The 23,094-nt window shown below is 35.4% G+C and overlaps 1 protein-coding gene across 1 annotated transcript in view; it reads right to left on the bottom strand.

Annotated features, from left to right (window-relative positions):
• Positions 1-23,094, bottom strand: part of plekha6 (pleckstrin homology domain containing, family A member 6) — a 91,420-nt gene that overhangs the window by 48,903 nt on the left and 19,423 nt on the right. Inside the window, 4 exon segments of the mRNA XM_051123234.1 lie at positions 10,552-10,624; positions 10,804-10,908; positions 12,517-12,649; positions 16,008-16,091. Coding sequence (XP_050979191.1) covers positions 10,552-10,624; positions 10,804-10,908; positions 12,517-12,649; positions 16,008-16,091 — 395 coding nt within the window.

Below are 23,094 nucleotides of genomic sequence, written 5' to 3'. Positions count from 1 at the left end.
TTCTCAGTATTAAAAATGACTCATATTCAGTGAAATTATAAATTTATCTTTGCTTGTCCATCATCTTGGATTAAATGACCCTTCGCAAAAACCTGTTGCTGTTGTTATGTCCGACAAACAATGCCACTCTCACACTACACATGTTCTGACACAGTGAAAAATAAATCGCAGAGCAAAGAGGAAACTGGCAACACACCGACAGACAAGACAGAGCTGGTATGAAACAAGGTCTCAGCTTTAAAATGTTGCCATTTTTTAAGAAATTTGAATAAATACCGTTTTGTGACTCCTTAATGTGTCATGACAGATCACTATATTGGCTTATTAAATCAATGACGCGTGATTCGATCGTCTTTTCTTCCTTACTTGAAAAGCAGAAAAAAAAAACATGAATGAACATCAGAGTGTATTTTATTTAAACTGTGGAAAGACATCAATACACACAATAGTTCAAGTCCACCGAAGTTAATCTACTTTCCTGTCTGGTTTGTTTGTCAGACAGAATGTCGGATTCTGCGTTATGATTGGTCAGATGCCCTGTCAATCAAGCTCTTTGCGAATGGTCAACTGAGTGAACTTCAGGTTTGACTTTAGCATGCTGTAAAGCTAAAAACGCAATATTTAGAAAAGCACAAAATTACAAAACAGACATTAATTTTTGAAAAATATTAATACAAACTGAGTCTGTAAGATTGTTTTTTTTTTTTTTTTTTTTAAAAGATTTCTCTTAAGCTCACCAAGGCTGCTTTTACTTGATTAAAAATACTGTAATATTGTGAAATATTATTATGATTTAAGACATCTGTTTTGTATTTAATATGTAATTTATTACTGTGAAGGCCAAACTTAATTTTCAGCATCATTACTCCAGTCTTCAGTGTCAAATGATCCTTCAGAAATCATTTTAATATTCATATTTGGTGTTTAAGAACAAGCATTATTTATGTTAAAAACAGTCATGCTGCTTAATTTTCTATTAATGTTAACATAATACATTTTTATTTTTTAGGATTATTGAAAGAGTTTATTTGAAACAGAGATTATTATTGTTATTTTACTTGACTTTAGTCTTTAGTCTTTTTAACAGTAGTGTCTATAATAATTTTAGATACTAAAATTACCTTTAAAATACATGGAAATATATTTATTGAGTACTGAAAGATTATTTATGATCAATTTGTCTCGCTTTGTCCACCACCTTTATTTTCCTGTATTTTTTTTTTCACTGAGCTGCCACAATGCATTTGTGGGACCATTTTCTCTGTGCAGGATGTCAAGAATGATCCTGTAAACACTCTTCCTTTAAAACGCACCCTCCGCAGGCAGCTCACTAGTTTTGGAACTGAGCATGTGTTTTGATGTTGCCTTCAGAATATGAGGGTAATGGAGAAGCAGTGTGAAGTAATTAGCCAGAAAGACGTGGGCAAAGTCAACAAGGTTGAATCATGCAGCCTTACCCCCACAGGCCTTGCTTGCTGTACTCACCAACATAATTAAACCTGCTTGGCTTGATCCAGCCAAGAAACATTACTGCAGACCTTCTCCTCAGGGTAGACGCATATACAGATGTTCCTCAAGTTTATGATTAAATTGCAGCCTTTAGCTGGGAACATTTTATGACCAAATGTGATAGGGTAATGAAGCTCTAATGGCTCTCAAATTTACACTACAAATGAGCATTAATAAGACCAATGAGAAAGCAGGATTTGCTCACATGATTAGCAAGGCCCAAATTTTGATTAGAACGCACATGCAAGGCTTATGGATGTTGGTGTGTTGACAGCTTTATCCACAATATGCTTTGTGGAAGAAGACAACAGCCTTTACACTTTTTTTCAAAGCCTAAACAAACCCCATGTATTTGAGCAGAGCCGGGAGGCCGTCTACACTCCCTTCAGAAAACCTAAGATCAAATGCACTGGAGTCCTGCCAAAGGGAGAAGCTTGCATGAAGACAGTAAGGTAGTAGTTCAAAGAAGGAAGCATCATGGGCTGTAACACAGGCCTGGAAGACTCGGCATGGGAATATAGGAGGTCTTAAAGGACAGGAGGGATCTTCAAAGCATTTTTTGAAGATGTTTTTAAAAGATGATGAAAATTCTGTCATAATTTACTAACCCTCATGTTGTTCCAAACCTGTAAGACCTACTTTTTATTGTAGAACACAAAAAAGATATTTTGACAATGAAAGTGAATGGAGTCCAAAACAACAATGGACCAAAATGACTTGTACTGTTTGGACAAAATTTCTGAACATATCTTCTTTTGTGTTCCATGTGACATAAGAGTGAGTAAATTATGAATTTTAATTGATGGCTGAACAATCCCTTACGCACACAAGCAAAACGTACAAAACAACCATACAAAAACTATGTAAAATGCATCATCATATGCCAGTGATGATGCGTTTTCATTGTATGGTAAACTGTATGGAACACTTAATTTCCAGCGATATGATTGCACAAATACTATATGAACCAAACTGAGTTGGACGATGACACCACTGACTCAATGATGAACTGACTTTAACTGAAAACTGAGTGTTTAATGTTGTCCTTTTGCATTTTTACACATTATTTTCCTATTTAATACTGTACAGCTGCTTTGAAACAATCTGTATTGTTAAAACTGCTATAAAATTAAGCAAACACACAGTGCTCAAAAAGCAAGACAACCTCACTGTTTTTACACGGGTGATTTGCAGTCGCAATCTCACCAAACAGGTTTGTTTCTGATACGACTTGCTAGAATACAGGTACACAGGAACAAGAAGCCAGTCTATGAAAACTGAGAACACTCTAAGAACAACACCGAGAGCAAGTGAAGAGTGATTTTTACAGGAAGTCTGACATGTTTGGAGATGTTGGGAGACTCTGAGAACACAGTTTCTCATATTTGAATTACCTCAGAGTATCACTGTCAACTATGGTCTGGTGCACACGCGTACAGTTAGTGGATCTAAAACCGAAACTACGTGACTGAATAATAGTGCTATCAATGTTGTTTGCTTTTTAAGCAACGCACAATGAATCACAGACAAGAGCATTGTCATAAGCTTATGTAATAAGATAAAAAAAACATAAATAAAAAAACAGAATAAAAAAACATTGTGATTACATAACTTTATGTTTTAATTTATATTCTTCTAAGTGATCGAGTAGTTACACCTTCTTCAGCAAATATGAAGACAAACCACTAACTGATATTCCCAGACAGTAAAGTATGTGGGTTTTAAATCACTTTAAAGAATGCACTACAGAAAACAGGACGCAAAGATGAAGTAGTGTTCCTTTCAGTAATGAGGGACACAGAGGAATATATGCAGATTGTTGTTGTTGTATTTCTGTCTTTTTAAAATAAAAATGCCTAAACATACTGAAGATAAATTTACAAACTCATCCTCACTTCTTTCCAAAGGTTTCCTTTCTTTTGTGGAATATAACAGGAGAAAGAATGTTGTCATTCTTTTCCATGCGAATACAATGACAGAAAAATGAAGCTCCAAGCTTCAAAAAACATGCAAAAGTAGCATAAAAGTGTTTTAATTTCGCACATTGGATGTTTTTTAATAAACTGTTTCAAATTTGTGAGGTTTTCGTTTATTAGAAGAACTAGGTGCAAGATATAAACTCACAATTGTGAGTTATAAAGTCAGAAGTGAGAAATATAAAATCACAACTGCAAGTTATAAAGTCAGAAGTGCAAGATATAAACTCACAATTCTGACTTTTTTCTCAGAATTGCGATATAAACTCACAATTGTGAGTTATAAATTCAGAAGTGTGAGATCGCAATTCTGACTTTTTTTTCTCAGAAGTGCAAGATAAACTCACAATTGTGACTTTTTTCTCAGAAGTCCAAGATATAAACTCACAATTGTCGAGATATAAACTCAGTTCTGACTTTCCTCAGAAGTAAATGATATAAACTCAAAATTGAGAAAAGTCAGAAGTGCTTTTTTCTCAGAATTGAGATATAAACTCACAATTCTGACTTTTTTTTCTCAGAACCATGTGATATAAACTCACAATTGCGTGTCATAAAGTCAGAAGCGCAAGATATAAACTCAGTTGTGACTGTTCTCAGAAGTGCATGATATAAACTCAAAATTGTGAGTTATAAAGTCAGAAGTGAGAAATATAAAATCACAACTGCAAGTTATAAAGTCAGAAGTGCAAGATATAAACTCACAATTCTGACTTTTTTCACAATTCTGTGAAACTCACAATTCTGAGTTATAAATTCAGAAGTGTGAGATCGCAATTCTGACTTTTTTTTCTCAGAAGCGCAAGATAAACTCACAATTGTGACTTTTTTCTCAGAAGTCCAAGATATAAACTCACAATTGTCGAGATATAAACTCAATTCTGACTTTCCTCAGAAGTAAATGATATAAACTCAAAATTGAGAAAAGTCAGAAGTGCTTTTTTCTCAGAATTGAGATATAAACTCACAATTCTGACTTTTTTTTTCTCAGAACCATGTGATATAAACTCACAATTGCGTGTCATAAAGTCAGAAGCGCAAGATATAAACTCAAAATTGTGAGTTATAAAGTCAGAAGTGCGAGATATAAACTCACAACTGACTTTTTTTCTCAGAATTGTGAGATATAAACTCACAATTCTAACTTTTTTCTCAGAAGTGCAAGATATAAACTCACAGTTGTGAGTTATAAAGACAGAAGTGCGAGACATAAACTCAAAATTGTGAGTTATAAAATCAGAAGTGCGAGATATAAACTTACAGTTGTGAATTACAAAGACAGAAGTGCGAGATATAAACTCAACATTGTGAATTATAAAGTCAGAAGTGCGAGATATAAACTCACAATTGACTTTTTTTCTCAGAATTGTGTGAGATATAAACTCACAATTCTAACTTTTTTCTCAGAAGTGCAAGATACAAACTCACAATTGTGAGTTATAAAGTCAGAAGTGTGAGATATAAACTCAACATTGTGAGTTATAAAGTCAGAAGTGCGAGACAAACTCACAATTGATTTTTTTCTCCGAATTGTGTGATATAAACTCACAATTCTAACTTTTTTTCTCAGAAGTGCATGATATAAACTCAAAAGTGTGAGTTGTAAATTCAAAAGTGCGAGATATTAACTCACAATTGACTTTTTTCTCAGAATTGTGAGATATAAACTCACAATTCTAACTTTTTTTCTCAGAAGTGCATGATAGAAACTCAAAATTGTGAGTTATAAAGTCAGAAGTGCGAGATATAAACTCAAAATTGTGAGTTAAGTGCGTGATATAAACTCACAATTGACTTTTTTCTCAGAATTGCGTGAGATATAAACTCACAATTCTAACTTTTTTCTAGGAAGTGTGAGATATAAACTCACAATTGTGAGTTATAAAGTCAGGAGTTTGGAATATAAAATCACAATTGTGAGTTATAAAGTCAGAAGTGCGAAATATAAAATCACAGTTGTGAGTTATAAAGTCAGAAGTGTGAGATATAAACTCACAATTGACTTTTTTTCTCAGAAGTGCCTCATATAACCTCGCAATTTTGACTTTGTTCTCAGAAGTGTGATATAAACTCACAGTTGTGAGTTATAAAGTCAGAATTGTAAGATATAAACTCACAATTCTGACTTTTTCTCAGAATTGCATGATATAGAGTGCAATTTTATATCTCACAATTCAGATTTCTATTCTCAGATTTGTGAGCTATAAACTCGTAATTGTGAACTATTAAATTCAATTTTGAGGGGGAAAAAGCATGATGTTTTCAGAATTGCAAGTTTATATCTTACTTTTCTGACTTAATAACTTGCAATTATGAGTTTAAATCACACAATTCTGACTTTATATCTCGCAATTGTGCAAAAATTCATGCTTAACAAATTTAAAAGGAAGCTGTTGACATGATGCTGACTGCGGCTGTAGGGAAGAGGGCGGGAAATGTGGTGGACATGCTGTCAGTTGACGTGCATCATCCACACCTGAGGGGCAACTTCTCACATGATGACACGCCCAGTGCAAACCCACTCCTTTCTGAGAGCATGCTATCTGCCTATGGAGTCTAAATATAACCACGAGAGCGTAGGCGGGGCTTGGGTGACAGAGCGTTCTGAAGTGTTCCAGGATCTTGCAAACCCAAAATAGAATATTTTACATTTTTGTCAAGGAATTCATCTTCCTCATTCTCCTTCCACCATTCATTCTTCAATATATATATATATAATATAAATCAGATCAGAAAGGGTTAAAACCCCAAATGTGAATAGTGTCTGAATAACTGAGCAAAACAAAACCAGGGATTGAAATGAGAGAATAACATGAAGGAGCATCTGGGCAAAGCTGCATACCAACTATCTTAACACCCTCCTCTATCCCACAATGCCTCTGGACGCTGTTGATTCTCCATGCGTGAGCTGTGACTGACCTTCACGGCTAATCTAAAGGAGACGGTCATATATTCCTGTCACGCACATCACAGACGCCGCTTTCTGAGAGCGTGTGATGGATGTGTTTGGATAGTGTGGCAACAATTCACTAATAATTTGCTTCACACTTAAAGGTGAAGTGTGTCACCAAACTGAATTGCAAAAAATAAATATATCCTCCATTGGCCGGACAAACAGATAAACAGCGGAAAATTCCTTCCAAAACTCATGTGACAGGTTGAGCACATGTGCTATGTCAAAACAAAGGAGACCTAAACAAACTAAATACTGTTAACAGAGCTATTTTTGATCACTTTCAGGGAATTTAGGCTTTTTTCATTTTATTAGCATTCATACCATATTTCAAACACTTTATGCAAGCATTTAAAATACGTTTAGTCTTAATATTATTTATTTTCTCAGATCTCCGACATTACACACTACTTAGGAATCCAGCTACACTTCATTAAATTCTTTCCAATAACAAGCTGAATATATATGCAAATTGAAATGATATGTAAAAACATGTAATCATCCCAAAGCAAATCAAATGTAATTACTAATGTCTTGTCTATGCCGCGGGTGGAAGGGAACCACAAGTTGGATGCCTCAGGTTTATGAAAAACCCAAGAGCGCTGCCATGACAACATCAGTCTGTGCGGCTGTCACTGAGACATAACAGACATGACAAAACAAACATGTTTGAACATGAAATCCTCTATTTTCAGCACTTAATACAAACAAACTTCTGATGTGCAAGATAACGCTTTGAAAAAAAATTCAGGGGCTGCACTGTGGTGCTTTCTAAGTATTTATATACACACCTACAATCAAAAGCCTGGGGTTGGTTTTTAATGCTCACAAAGAGTGAATTATTACTTATTTATGGAAACAGCAATATTGTGAAATGTTACTACAATTTCAAATGACTGTTTTCTATTTCAATACATTTTAAAATCTCATTTATTCCTGCAACTGCAAAGCTGAATTTCAGGTTCACATGATCCTTTAGAAATCATTCTAATATGATGATTTGCCACTTAATAAATATTTCTTATTATTACTAATGCTGAAAACCCTTGTGCTACTTAATATTTTTGTGGAAACACAAATATTATAAGCACAAATTTTGTAACATTGTCTTTACTGTCACTTTTATTCAAAAGTGTCCATGAAGAATAAAAGTATATTGAACCTGTTGCGATATAGCGATATTGACAATAATTGTATTGCGATATTCCAGTATTGACGATAATCATAATATTTAAATAATTAAATATAGTTTTCGGGTTAATTAGGGGTGTCACGATATACCGGTATTGGCGATAATCGTGATATTTAAATAATGAAATATTGTTTTCGTGTTAGTTAGGGGTGTTGCGATACACCGGTATTGGTGATAATCGTGGTATTTCAATAATGAAATATTGTTTTCATGTCAATTAGGAGTGTTGCGATATACCGGTACTGATGATAATTGTGTTATTTAAATAATGAGATTTTGTTTTTTGTGTTAATTAGGGGTGTTACGATATACCAGTATTGGCGATAATCATGATATTTAAATAATGAGATACTGTTATTGTGTTAATTGATGGTGTCGCGATATACCAGTATCGACAATATTTGTGATATTTAAATAATGAAAGATTGTTATTGTGTTTATTAGGGGCATTCTGATATACCAGTTTTGGCATAATCATGATATTTACATAATGAAATATTGTTTTCGTGTAGGAGTGTCGTGATATATACTGGTATTGTTGATAATCGTGATATTTATATAATGAAATATTGTTATTGTGGTGTTTAGGGGTGTCGTGATATACAGGTATTGACAAAAATCGTGCTATTTAAATGAGATATTGTTTTCATGCTAATTAGGAGTGTTGTGTATACTGGTATTGACGAGAATCGTGATATTTAAATAGTGAGATACTGTTATCATGTTAATTAGGGGTGTCACAATATACTGGTATTGACAATAATCGTGATATTTAAATAATGAGATATTGTTTTCATGCTAATTAGGAGTGTCACGGTATATCATATTGATGATAACTGTGATATTTGAATAATGAAATATTGTTATCGTGTTGATTAGCGGTGTTGTGATACACTGTTACTGACGATAATCGTGATATTTACATAATGAAATATTGTTATCGTGGTGTTTAGGGGTGTCACGATATAACGGTATTGACAAAAATCGTGCTATTTAAATAATGAGATATTGTTTTCATGCTAATTAGGAGTGTTGTGTATACTGGTATTGATGAGAATCATGATATTTAAATAATGAGATACTGTTATCATGTTAATTAGGGGTGTCACGATATACCGGTATTGACAAAAATCGTGCTATTTAAATAATGAGATATTGTTTTCATGCTAATTAGGAGTGTTGTGTATACTGGTATTGACGAGAATCGTGATATTTAAATAATGAGATACTGTTTTCATGCTAATTAGGAGTGTCGTGATATATCGTATTGATGATAATCGTGATATTTGAATAATGAAATATTGTTATCGTGTTGATTAGCGGTGTTGTGATACACTGTTACTGACGATAATTGTGATATTTACATAATGAAATATTGTTTTCGTGTAGGAGTGTCGCGATATACTGGTATTATTGATAATCGTGATATTTAAATAATGAAATATTGTTATCGTGTTGTTTAGGGGTGACGCAATATTCCGGTATTGACAATAATCGTGGTATTTAAATAATGAGATATTGTTTTTATGTTAATTAGGAGTGTCGTGATATATCGGTATTGACGATAATCGTGATATTTAAATAATGAGATACTGTTATCATGTTAATTAGGGGTGTCACAGTATACCGGTATTGTTGATAATCATGATATTTAAATGATGAAATATTGTTATCGTGTTGTTTAGGGGTGCCGCGATATACCGGTATTGACGACAATCGTGATATTTAAATAATGAGATATTGTTTTCGTGTAGGAGTGTTGCGATATACTGGTATTGATGATAATTGTGATATTTAAATAATGAGATACTGTTATCATGTTAATTAGGGGTGTCACAATATACTGGTATTGTTGATAATCGTGATATTTAAATAATGAAATATTGTTATGGTAGGGGTGTCGTGATATATCGGTATTGACGATAATCGTGATTTTTAAATAATGAGATATTGTTTTTGAGTTAATTAGGAGTCTCGCAATGTTATGTTAATAGAGGGTGTCGTGATATACTGGTACTGATGATAATTGTTCCATTTAAATAATGAAATATTGTTATTATGTTAATTAGGAGTATCGCAATATACCGGTATTGGCGATATTTGAAAATGAATAGTACAAATACGTTAATATGACACTTAATAATCTGTTGCAATGCTAATGGACATAGCCTTTATCACTGTATAGAATAGTATAAAATAAGAATCAGTTCACGAAAGGAGGTCATTTCAAACACTTGATCAATGCTATAATGTAAGTTTAGAGTAAATATATGTTGTTTTTCTCATGAATGATCTTACTTTGACACTGTCTAAAAATGGCTAGCAATTTTAGTCTCTTCTGTTTAGTGTAATTGTTCCTTTTGTATGCAGTGGTGTGATTCATTGGTCAAAAAAGATAATAAATATTAATTTGACTGATAGCATGACTTTTTAAAAAACTTTTTCTGTAGATATCACAAGATATTGTTATAATGAATTTTTGGGGCTATGATAATCAAATCTAATATTGTGACAGCCCTAATCCTAAACTTTTGCACTGTACTGTAGTATTTTCATTGTATTTCAGGGTTCTTGGGAAAAAAAAAAAAAAAAAACATGTATTTAGAGTACTTCATAATACCACGGTACATTTTTCGTTGACAAAACACAGATAATAGTTTCCTAAGGCCTTCATAGAGAATGTGTGCTTGTGCTAGACTGTCATTATAGATCTACTTTTATACTTCTCCTCTCCGCTATTGGCAGAACAGCCTGTGTGCTGAAGTACTGCCATGGGGTAAATTCAAATGTGCTACAGAACAAACTGGTTTGAGAAAAATATATTAAAATCATACAACTTTTGAGCTCTGGGGAACTTAATGAAATTTTTAAAAACCAAATTTACAATTATGCATAAACCAGCATTAACATAAACAACCCACCTTTATAGTAGAAAAGACATCGATCTGTCAGCACGAACCAACGCTTGTTCCACTGTTTCATACCACTGCTTGCCTACATTACAGAAAACAAGAAGAAGGAGGAAAAAAAAAATCAAGGCCTTGAAACTACATCTAAGTGGCTAGACATTTTTGAAAGAGGGTGGCTTAAGTGCGGATTATGTAGTTATGGCTTTGGGCTGTGTGAGTGTTTTTGTGTGGATGATGGTGATGTATAAAGATGAGCAACATTACCTGTTTGTGAAGCCAACCCTGCCGGGCCACCTCGGCGTTCGGGTTGCGCCGCATGGAGTTGGAGCGCTTCCCAAACGTGGCAGCTCTCTTAGGTGTGCGCGTGCCCTGGTTAGAGAGTCACAGAGGAGTGTTTACATAATAACATCAACAGTAAACACAAACACACACATTACGGGTAATAGATGACAGAGAAAATTAATTACAAAAGAGAGACATCCACCCTAGCAAGATCAGTGTTGTTATTGTTACATAAAACTGTTTTAAATGCTTTAGTTTTGTTATTTGAAATCCAGCTGACATAAAATAAAATTAGAAATGTTAGATGTTATAACACTTGATGTATAAACATTATTAATACTGAATTAAAAATAAATTAAAGCTAAAAAAATGGTAACACTTTACAATAAGGTTCCATTTGTTAACAGTATTTTATGTATTAACAGACATTAAATAACAACGAGCAATACATTTGTTACAGTATTTATTTCTATCTTTATCTTTTATTTTAATTTATCTTTGTTAACGTTAGTTAATAAAAATCCAACTGTTCATTGTTAGTCCACGTTAGCTCAGGTCCATTAACTAAAATTAATAGATATAATCGGTCTAAAAATCTAGATACAATAAAGTTTCATTTTAATAATGTATTAGTCAATGTTGGAACATTAAGTAAAATTAATAAAAGCTTTAGAAGTATTTTTTAATTGTTCGTTTATGTCAACTAATGCAGTTAACTAACGTTAACAAATGGAACCTTACTGTAAAGTGTTACCAAAAAAATAATAATAATAAATAAATAAATAATTAAAAATATCAAAAGCACATAACAAAAAAGACAAAAACTAAGATTAAACAAATGGAACCTTCTTGTAAAGTGTAAAATAATAATAATAATAATAATAATAAAAAAATAATAATAATAATAAAAATAAATAAATAAATTAATTAATTAATTTAAAAAGCTAATTCAATACTATATTACTACTACAGTAAAAATATAATTGTAATATTACATAGTAATATAATATAATAAAATATAAAAAAAAAATATAAAAAATGCATTTCTATAATTTTAAAGAACATTGTGTAATAACAATGTAATAACAACAATAATACATGTTATTAATAATAATAATAATAATAATAATAATAAAAGTTTTTACAGTATTACAAAAATTAATAAATTATTTATTAGTTACAGCTTTTTATTGATACTTCATGTTAGCTGAGGTCCATTAAATAATATTCACAGACACAATAAAAATACTTTTATTATTATTTTTCAATAATAATTATAATACAAAAAAAATACTACAGTATTTATTCATCTTTGTTAGCTGAGGTCTATTAAATAATTTGAATGGATACAAGAAAAATACTTATTTCAAAATTCATATTCAACAATAATTATAATAATAAAATAATAAAAACATTTAAATATTGCAGTATTTATTAATCTTTGTAAATGTTAGTCTATAAAGGTTAGTCTATATTAGTGTAGGTCTATTAAATATTAATGGATACAAGAAGAATATTTTATTTAAAAAAATCATTTAATAATAATAACAATAAATAAATTATTATTAATATGAACTATATTATTAATATTAACTACTAGTACTATTACTACTACTAATAATAACAATACTAATAAAAATAATCATTCTAATGTCTATTTCTAGAAACTAGTTAATCTACAGCAGCTGTACTGACCCGTGTGTAGTTCTGGGAGTCCGGGGGCATCTCAGAAACCATGCTGAGATTGTTGGCGTTGCTGTTTGCTTCACTGGCTTTGTTCACGGGCCCCCTGCCACCCGCCTTGCCGTTCATTTCCGAATCAGAGCTCCTGTGAGTGCAAACACAAAGCCACTGAGCCATCCCAGCCTCTGACACAGTAACAAACTTCTCATCTGCCGGCGCTCAACACACCAATACAGAGAAATCATTTTCAAACCAATAAACTGAGCTCAAACTGCTGAAAAACTGAGGGATTATGGGAAGGAAGCACACAGGCATTCGGGGCGCAGCTATTTTTATTCCCAACTGGCACCGTCGCAAGGCCGCACCCCTGAGGTTGCAGTTTAAAAACAGGCCGATGGTTCACAAAGAATGTGATTGGAGTGGCGAAGAGAGGAGGAAAAAGAAAGAGTTTGTTGGTGGATGCAGTCCCAGGTCAATCATATTGATCTCCTTCCCGGGACGACCAGGCCATCTCCCAAAGCCTTCGATCCACCAACCAGCAAGATGAATTTACAATCCCCCAGAGCTGTCTAGCGGCTAAAGCTTCCATCTTGGAAAGCTTGCTGTAGCGCACGCTACCATCCGCAGTCAGTTTATAGCCATACGCAAGTCATTATGAGCCTCTGAAGCAAAGAACATCACATAAACACATATGGAATAGAGCATGAACACACAGATCAAATGAGGACATAAAAACACTCACAATCATTAGCACAAAGTGGGAACACGCACACGACAATAACAATTACTACATTAGGACATGAAACCCACACAAGAAACATCCCGGTGCTAATTATCTAGGCTTTATTTAGCCATCACTGCAAACAGCGGGTATGTTCCAGCAGCTTCCTGCGGTGTATCAGGAAATTAATAAAATTAAATCCTGGGTGGATCTCGGTTTTAATGGCATTGACCCTTATTAATGTGCTATTGGCTCTCGACTCCATATTATATAGATCAGGAGAAGAGTGGGATATTGGGAGAGGTAAGTGTTAAGTGTGTTTTCTTTGTCCAGGAGGAATGTTTTAGTAAATTTATAGAGGAAATCAGGGAAATCCTGACATGTTTATTCTCCACCTGTTATATGGTGTAGTTCAAGACTAATTAATCAAATGCTTTCAGTGTAATTTATCCTGACAGTGCTGTTTGTTTGTATATATTTATGTTTCCGCAAGTGTACAATTACTGTATAGCGGCTATTATGCAAAAAGGCAGACAAAACAGGGCTGGTCTGACAAGTAACAGTTTTTCTGTCTCGTCAAGGGCGTTCACACTGACATTTGCAGCAACAAAGAGACGGAAGTCATCCGTTTTCAATTAGCGTTGATGATTTCCAACGGCATGCATGACAGCGACCGTTAAGAATAGGTTTTTAGCGTGTTTTTAGCACCAAGTAAATGAATTACTTAATAAAATTTCGTCTTTACCTACAATACCTGTGATGGCAATCATTCATTCTAATCAAAAATCATTCTAATATGCTAATTTGTTGCTTTTTTATTTAAAATCAATGTTGAAAACTACGGAAGTCTGTTTCTGCCACTGAATAAAAAATGTAAAAAAGGTAGTTGCGACTTTTTATCTCACAATTCTGACTTTCTTCCCGCAATTACGAGTCTACATTATGCAATTACGACTTTTGAGGTCAGAAATGCGTGATATAAACTCGCAATGGCGAGTTATGAATTCAAATTTAAAGGACATAAACTCACAATTCCAAAAAACAAAGTCAGAATTCTGAGAAACAATTCTGAGTTTATATCTCGCAATTAAGACTTTAAAAAATGTAATTTCGAGTTAAGAACTGTGAGATATAAACTCGCATTTGAGAGAGAAAAAAGGCAGTTGCGAGAAAAAAAAATCTGAATTGCAAAATACAAATTGTGAGGGAAAAATCAAGTAAGAATTGTGAGATATAAACTTGCAATTCTGAGAACATATCAGTCTTTTTTACCCTCAAGTTTGGACTTTATATCTTACAATCGTGAGAAAAAAAAGTCAGAATTGCAAGAAAAAATCTGAATTGCGAGACACAAACTCGCATTTGTGAGAAAAAAGTCAGAATTGTGACCAAAAAAAAAAAAAAACGGAACTGCGAAATACAAACTTGCATTTGTGAAAAAAAGTCAGAATTGCGAGAGAAACAAAATCAGTTAAGTAAGAATTGAGAGGTATAAACTCACAATTCTGAGAACATATCAGTCTTTTTATCCCTCAAAATTGGACATTACATCTCACAATTCTGAGAAAAAAAAAATCTGAATTGCGATAAAAAAAAAAGTCGGAATTGCGAGATACAAACTCGTAATTCTGAGAACATATCAGTCTTTTCCCCTTAAAATTGGACTCTATATTTCACAATTTTGAGAAAAAAATCAGAATTGCCAGATACAAACTTGGATTTGCGAGAAAATAGTCAGAATTGTAATAAAAAAAAAAAAAAACAATTGCGAGACACAAACTTGCATTTGCGAAGAAAACCATCAGAATTGCAAGTAAAAAAAATCAGAACCGCGAAATAAAAACTCGCATTGACGAGAAAAAATGTCAGAACTGCAAGGAAAAAATAAGTAAGAATTGTGAGATATAAACTCGCAATTCTGAGAACATATCAGTCTTTTTTCAGAAAAAAAAATTGCTACATATAAACAAACAAAAGTCAGATTTGCGAGAAAAAAATAGAATTGAGAGAAACAAACTTGCATTTGCAGGGACAAAAATTCACAATTGTGAGAAAAAGAAATCCGAATTGCAAGAAAAACGTCAGAATTGCAAGATAAAAATCTAAATTGCGAGATACAAACTCGCATTTGAGACTTTATATCTTGTAATTATGACATAACTCACAATTCTCTGAAAAAAAGTCAAATTGTGAGGTAAAAAGACATTTTTCTTGCAATTGTGAGTTTATATCACACAGTTCTGAGGAAAAAAAAAGTCTAAATTGTGACTTCATATTTTGCAGTTCTGACTTTATAACTCGTAATTGCGAGTTTATATCAAAATTCTAAGAAAAAGGTCATAACTCTGAGATAAAAAGTTATTTTTTTAATAACCTTTTTTTTTTTTTTTCAGTGGCAGAAACAGGCTTTCCTTTTTTCTTCTGATGAATATAAACTTCAAAATAACAGCTTTTATTAGAAACAGAATTTTTTGTAACCAATGTAAAAGTCTTCACAATGACTGCTGAATAAAACTATTAATTTATTACACTTACAAATCTTGTCTTAAAAATGGGGATGGTACTACAGTGCATTTAAAAAAAAAATTGCATACCCTGGCAAAGAACTCTTTGGACTAAATGCATAATTGCAGTCACTTTTAAAGGAAGACACTCATTGAGCTTGTTATCAGAAATAATTAAACATGTCCAAGCTTAACTGCACAATAGTTTACAAGCTCTTATTCAACATTCATACATTTAGTGAAGGAAGTATAAAACTAGCAACAAATGAATCACTTACAGCAAGGCTTTCAAAGGTCCGTTGTCTTCCAGGTGTGTCTGGATCACTTGCTGGTGTCCAGCTGTTCCATTAGGGTCATTTTGACTAAAAAAAAAAAAAAAAAAAAACACAGGATTTCATAGACAAACACTTTTCAAGTCCAGCCACAACAATCCTCTGAAAACTGTGTCTGGAAGGATATCAAGCCAACAGCAGCTGGAACTGATTTGTTTAAGATGCTCCACAACTCGTTCTCGTTGCTTCAAACCTGTTTCACAGCAGGCCACTTCCCTTCTTTATTAATAATTCAGCATTACAACATCAGGTCCGATCAATACATGGCCACTTTCTTTGTAAGTCCATATGAGACAACTACTGTGGAAATTAATGGCTGTCAGCCCTTGTGAAAGAGTGCGTTAAGTGTGGACAGCTTTGCGCTCAATGTCAAAATATCAACAAGAACTGTTCTAGCAGAATAACATGTCAGAATTCATATACACCTATTATGCTGAGTCTACATTCATGTCTTTTGTCCATATACAACGCCTGAGGCCTGGAGTTCAGCTTCCTGTCACACTTTCTCTAACCTTAGCTCGTGCGTACTCCCTGTGGATGTGCACTTGTAACTCGTCTCTCGGGTGTAAATCCTACAAGTGTTTTCATTGCTGCGTGTCACTTTCCTGGCTATTGATTTTACAACTGCTGAACAGGGAGCAAGCAAATACTTTTTCTCTGTTTTCTGTTTCACTCAGAGTAGCATGGATGCAGAAACATCAAAACTAGCATTTAGAGGAGATCCAAGCCATAAAATATAATTTTAGTCTTTCAGTAAGAGTGAAAACTAGACTTCAGGAAACAAATTTTACATCGGACAAGTGCAGCGTTGTTATTGTGAACTGAAACTATATTGTTTAAGGATTAGTTCACTTCCAGAATAAAAATTCAAAATGTCATCAAAGATGTTCATGTCTTTCTTTCTTTAATCGAAAAGAAGGTTTTTGAGGAAAACAATCCAGGATTTTTCTCCATATAGTAGGACTTGAATGGGAGCCAACGGTTTTAATGCAGCTTCAAAGGACTTTAGTTGAGCTAGTGCAAGACAAGCATTTGTGCTTACAAAGTATAAACATTTTTCATTTATTTTTTAGAAAATGACTGATCGTTTCGCTAGATAAGATCCTTATTCCTTGGCTGGGATCGTGTGGAGCTGTACTGAAACTGCAATTTGGACCTTCAACCCATTGGTCCCCATTGACGTCCACTATATGGACAAAAATCCTCAAAAACCTTCCTTTCTGTTCGACTGAATAAAGAAAGACATGAACATCTTGGATGACGTGGGGTGAGTAATTTATCAGATTTCTTAATTCTGGAAGTAAACTAATACTTTAATTGAAATAAAGCTGCAATAAAATAAAATGTAAATATGAGATGAAAAAAATAGAAAATTAGGAAACTGGAAAATTTTAGATTAACTTTTAGTTTATGCCGTCAAGTGCAAAAATTTCTAACAATAAAACTGAAATAAAAACGTAATTAAAGTTTGATAGAAATATTTAAAAATGAATTAAGCAACATAAAATGACAAAAACTTAAATTAAAATGAAAACATACAAATAACTAATAAGTACTAAAATGACAAGTGGTGACCCAAGACAGCACTAAAAATATTTGAGAATGAGAGCATGTCATACAACCTATCCATGTTGGCAGCTGTCTAATTTAGCTAGTTAAATCAGCTAGAGCTAAAATTATTGGAGACCAACAGCAAACTATATTGTGTTTTCTTCTCCCTTTTAAAAGTTTATACGCCTGTTTATTATGCTACTCTAACGATGCAGAATTATAGCACATGGCTAATTGCATTTTATTATTTGCATAATTTAGCAATGATTTTCCCTGCTGTTTTCATGCCATGGTAAATGTACTGTAAATAAGTGAAGACCAAAAAAAATGAATGCATTAAATGTAATGACTGTGAAATGTAGAGAACTTCACATGACAATAATGACCAACTAGCTAGAGTTACATCCATATTCAAACCAGACATGACTGCTAAGCTACAGTAACTTGACCCAATGACCTCTATATGGCTTTTCACACTATGCTTATTCTGGGGTTGAAAAAAAGTTAACTTAATTCAAAGAGCTTTGAGAAGTTCACTTCCAGAACAAAAATTTACAGATAATTTACTCAACCCCTTGTCATCCAAGATGTTCATGTCTTTCTTTCTTCAGTTGTAAAGAAATTATGTTTTTTGAGGAAAACATTTCAGGATTTCTCTCCATGTAGTGGCCTTCTATGGCGTCCCAGAGTTTGAACTTCCTAAATTTAGTTTAAAATGCAGCTTCAACGGGCTCCAACCAATCCCAGTCGAGGAAGAATGGTCTTATCTAGTACAGTTTATACACTTTTTAACCTCAAATGCTTGTCTTGTCTAGCTCTGCGTGAACTCTGTGCATTCCGGGTCAATAAAGTTAGGGTATGTCGAAAAGCTCTTTCTTGGCTGGGATCATTTAGAGCCCTTTGAAGCTGCATTTAAACTGCATTTTGGAAGTTCAAACTCATGGGTACCATAAAAGTCCACTATATGATGAAATGTTCAGTGTTGAAAAAACAATTTCTTTACGACTGAAGAAAGAAAGACATGAACATCTTGGATGAGAAGGGGGTGAAAAAGTTATCTGTAAATATTTGTTCTGGAAGTGAACTTCTCCTTTAAGATATTTTTGTCTAAAACAATAATATCTGCATTTTTTCAGTCTTTGCAGTTGTTAGCTACTGTTTGAACTAAAGACACATTTGACATTGTCTATATTTGTGAAGGTGCTAGCATGTTACGGCGAGCTAGTTAGCAACCGACAACCAATCTTAAACTAAACAATTCTTGCTGCATGAAAAATTCATGTAGAGTTGGATAAACTTTCATGCTCTGTTAATTTCATTAACAGAGAAAAGGTTAATAATGTAGCCAACAGTGCTACCGAATTTGGCGACAATTCCACATGTACAAGTCACATACTTAACTTGTCCAATGATATTAACCTTATAAATATTACAGATTTGGAATCTGAATCCTGACAACCCTAGATCAATGTGCTAACCAATGGCTAAAAAGTCCCTCGGGTAACAGTTTCTTGAATCTCCTGTAGCGACACTAGACTTGAGGCCCTTATATCCATCTCGCTCTTGTCCTATCACTTCAGTTTGATGTTATTCCTGCATACAGCAGAGTCACCTCTTTAGTGTTGTTTAAGTGGGGCATAGAAGTGCACTCGAACAACATGCCAAATTCTTGGCATCAACCACTTAAGAACAACAGAAACAGAAATCAGAGTCTGTGCAGTCTCTGTATACACAGACACACAACACACGCGGCCCAATAGGCAAAACAAGCCAAAAATACACTCATGCTGAAGGCATCTACCTCTTGACAACAATAAGGTACATATAACAGAGCCCAGCGCTCCATATAACATCAGAGGACAAACGATTAGATAAATCTAGCACAACAGCCTAGCCACCAAAATCAGGTTGAGGTGTGTGAGCGCACATGTGCACGCTCCAATGTGGTCTTGCAACTGTGCACGCTCGCTCGTGTGTAACCTATAAACCTACATAGAAGCACAAGCTCATAAACGTCGCTAATATGACCACTAATCAATGCTAGAGTCGTTAGCGAACAAGAAGTGATTTAGCGTCATCGGAACGAAGCTTATAAAGGCATCCACGCTGGAATCCAGGAAGGACGCAAATGAGGTGCCAATGCAATTCAAACTTCACGCGAATAAATCTCGTAAAGATAGTCGACAGGAAAGCCGGCACTGCATTGCAGTCCTGCCTGACCTCCAGCTCAGAGTTTTCCCTCACACCGCTGTCTGCCGCTATAAACTCGCTCCCAACATCCTGCCTTACCTACCTCACTCGCCGGTCCGCGCGGAACTTCAGCATTTTCCCCCGGATCAATCATATAAGTCAGTGGGACGAGGCCAGGTGGAGAGAAATGCAGGTTTGTGATGCCGACAGCAGCGAGGAGCTGTAGGGTGTTGGATACAATAATTGCTGTCCTCTTTTCTCTCCTTGAGCATGTGTGCTGTTGCCAGCCAGCTTTACACACACACACTCTCTCTCTTTTTCTCCCTCACTGGCTCAACCTCTATATCTCATTCTGGCTCTCTTGCCTTCTAGATCTGCTCGGCTCAGCTTATTTGGTTACTGGTTTCGTCCGACTCTCTCTCTCTTCCTCGCACACACACGTGGGGCCTCCTATCACAGATCAGATTGAGATGTAGATGCTACCCCCAAGGCTAACCGAGGTGGAGTCATGACCAGAACTCCCCTGGGATGTCCATGACAGCCTTGGCTGTGGTGAAGGGGAGTGGCCGAGGCAAAAAACAAAAGACGTTACCCACTCAGGTGGACAGGTCTGCATCTGCACCAGCCCCCTGTCAAACCTTACCCAGAGACACACACATTGCTCACGCACGGAAATAATTAGATCTGTATCTCACACCGAGACAAGCTCAGCATTAAAAGCACTAAGTCAGAGTCAGGCATATTAAAATGTCACTTTGTCATATATACTCATGTCAGATTGACTTTAATTATGTCTATGGACATATATTCAACCATTTTCCCCCACTCTAATGACTCAGTCATTTATCTTCGAGTAAGGGGTAACTGCAGAAAAAAAATGCTTAATTGGAAATAAGGCAAGTATCAGCATTATTATTACAGACCTATAACCCTAAGCAGCGAACTTTGGCTTATACCTTGTCACAAATTATACTTTATTAATGACTAAAAATAAATGAATACAAAATTAAGGAAAAAAACACCATAGATTTATTTTGAAGGTAGGGTGTATACCGTATCTAGACACCAGAATAAGCCCACCTATTCTAACTCAGCCTAGTAAGCAATCACCCAGCAACCACCCAGAACACCCTAGCATCCGAAACACTCCAGAAGCCAACCATCCAGCAGCCCCCAAGAACACCCTAGAGACCATAGCAATCAACCAGAAAACCCTAGCAACCACCTAGCACCCATCCAAAACATCCTATCAATCACCTAGCAACACCCAAGTACACCATGGTACCCCTTGGAGACCCTAGAAGTCACTCAGAACACCCTAGCAATCACTGAGAAACCCCTATCAACCACCTAACAAAAATCCAAAACACCGTAGCAGCCACCCAGAAACCCCCAAGAACACACTGGCAACCCCTTGGAGATCCTAGAAATCACCTAGAACACCCTAACAATCACTGAGAAACCCCTATCTACCACTTAAAAACCATCAAAAACACCCTAGCAGCCACCTAACTATCATTCAAAACATCCTAGCAGCTACCTAAAAACCATCCAGAAACACCCTGGAAACCCCTTGGAGACGTTGTCACCCAGAATACCCCAGCAATCACTGAGAAACCCTTATCAGCCAACTAACAACCATCCAAAATAAGAAGAGAAACCCCCAAGAACACCCTGGAAACCCTAGATGCTAATCCAACCCTAGAAATCACACAGAACACTCTAGCAATTACTGAGAAACCCCTATCAACCACTTAACAATCATCCAAAATACCCTAGCAGCCACCTAATAACCATCCAAAATACCCTAGCAGCCACCCAGCAACTCCCAAGAACAACCTGGAAACCCCTTGGAGACCCTAGAAATCACCCAGAAGACCCTAGCAATCACTGAGAAACCACTATCGACCACCGAACAAACATCCAAACCAACACAGCAGCCACCTACCAACCACCCAGAAACCCCCAAGAACACCATGGAAACCGCTTGGAGACCTTATCACCCAGAATACCCTAGCAATCACCTAGCACTAATCAAAAACATCCTAGCAACCACCTAGCAACACCCAAGATCACCCTAGCAACCCCTGGGAGACCCTAGAAATCACCCAGAACAACATGGCAATCACTGACAAACCTGATCAAACCTGATCGACCACCTAACAACCATACAAACCACCCTATCAGCCACCTAGCAACCACCCAGAAACCCCCAAGAACACCCTGAAATCCCCTTGGAGACCTTAGAAATCACCCAAAACACATTAGCAGTCATTGAGAAACCCAGTACATAAAACCATTTTAGCATCTACTAGCAACCACTCAGAACCCCCATTAAATCATTAATCATGTAGCAACCCCCTAACAACTCCCTAGATACCACACCAAGTACACCCTAGTGACCATTTTACATCATGGCAACAACTCAAAACACTAGCATTTTGGAAGTATTTTTTACATGGTTAACTACCACTTGACTAGTTTCTAGTAGAAGTAAAAGACCCTAGAAATCACCCAGAATACCCCACCAACCTCTAATCAACCACCCTAGCAACAGCTTTTCATTAAAGTAACTATCGAAAACATCCTAGCAGGCATCTAGCAACTACCCATCACCCTAGCAACCACTTTGCACCCTAGAAACCATCCAAAACATTCTAGCAGGCATCTAGCAAATACTCATCAACCACCAAATACACACTAACAACACACTGGCAAGCACTTTTCCCCCTAGCAACCTCCAAGAACACACTAGCAAGTACTTTCCACCCTAGCAACCATCAAGAGCACACTCGCAACCACCACCCCAGCAACCATGAAGAACACACTAGCAACCACTTTGCACCCTAGCCACCATCAAGAACAACCAAGCAAGTACTTTTCACCCTAGCAACCATCAGGAACACACTAGCAACCACTTTCCACCATAGTAACTATTCAAAACATCTTGCAGGCATCTAGCAACTACCCATCACCCCAACAACCACTTTGCACCCTAGCAACCATCCAAAACATCCTAGCAGGCACCTAGAGACTACCCATCACCCTATCAACCATCAAGAACAAACTAGCAACCACTTTTCACCCTAGCAACCATCAAGAACACACTAGCAACCACTTTGCACCCTAGCAACCATCAAGAACACACTAGCAACCGCTTTCCACCCTAGCAACCATCAAGAACACACTAGCAACCGCTCTACACCATAGTAACTATCCAAAACATCCTAGCAGGCATCTAGCAACTACCCATTACCCAAGCAACCACTTTGCACCCTAGCAACCTTCCAGA

The sequence above is a fragment of the Labeo rohita genome, chromosome 11 (genome assembly GCF_022985175.1).
Source record: "Labeo rohita strain BAU-BD-2019 chromosome 11, IGBB_LRoh.1.0, whole genome shotgun sequence".
NCBI classification, from domain to species: domain Eukaryota; kingdom Metazoa; phylum Chordata; class Actinopteri; order Cypriniformes; family Cyprinidae; genus Labeo; species Labeo rohita.
The sequence above is the reverse complement of the archived record's forward strand: the minus strand, read 5'-3'. Positions and strand labels throughout refer to the sequence as shown.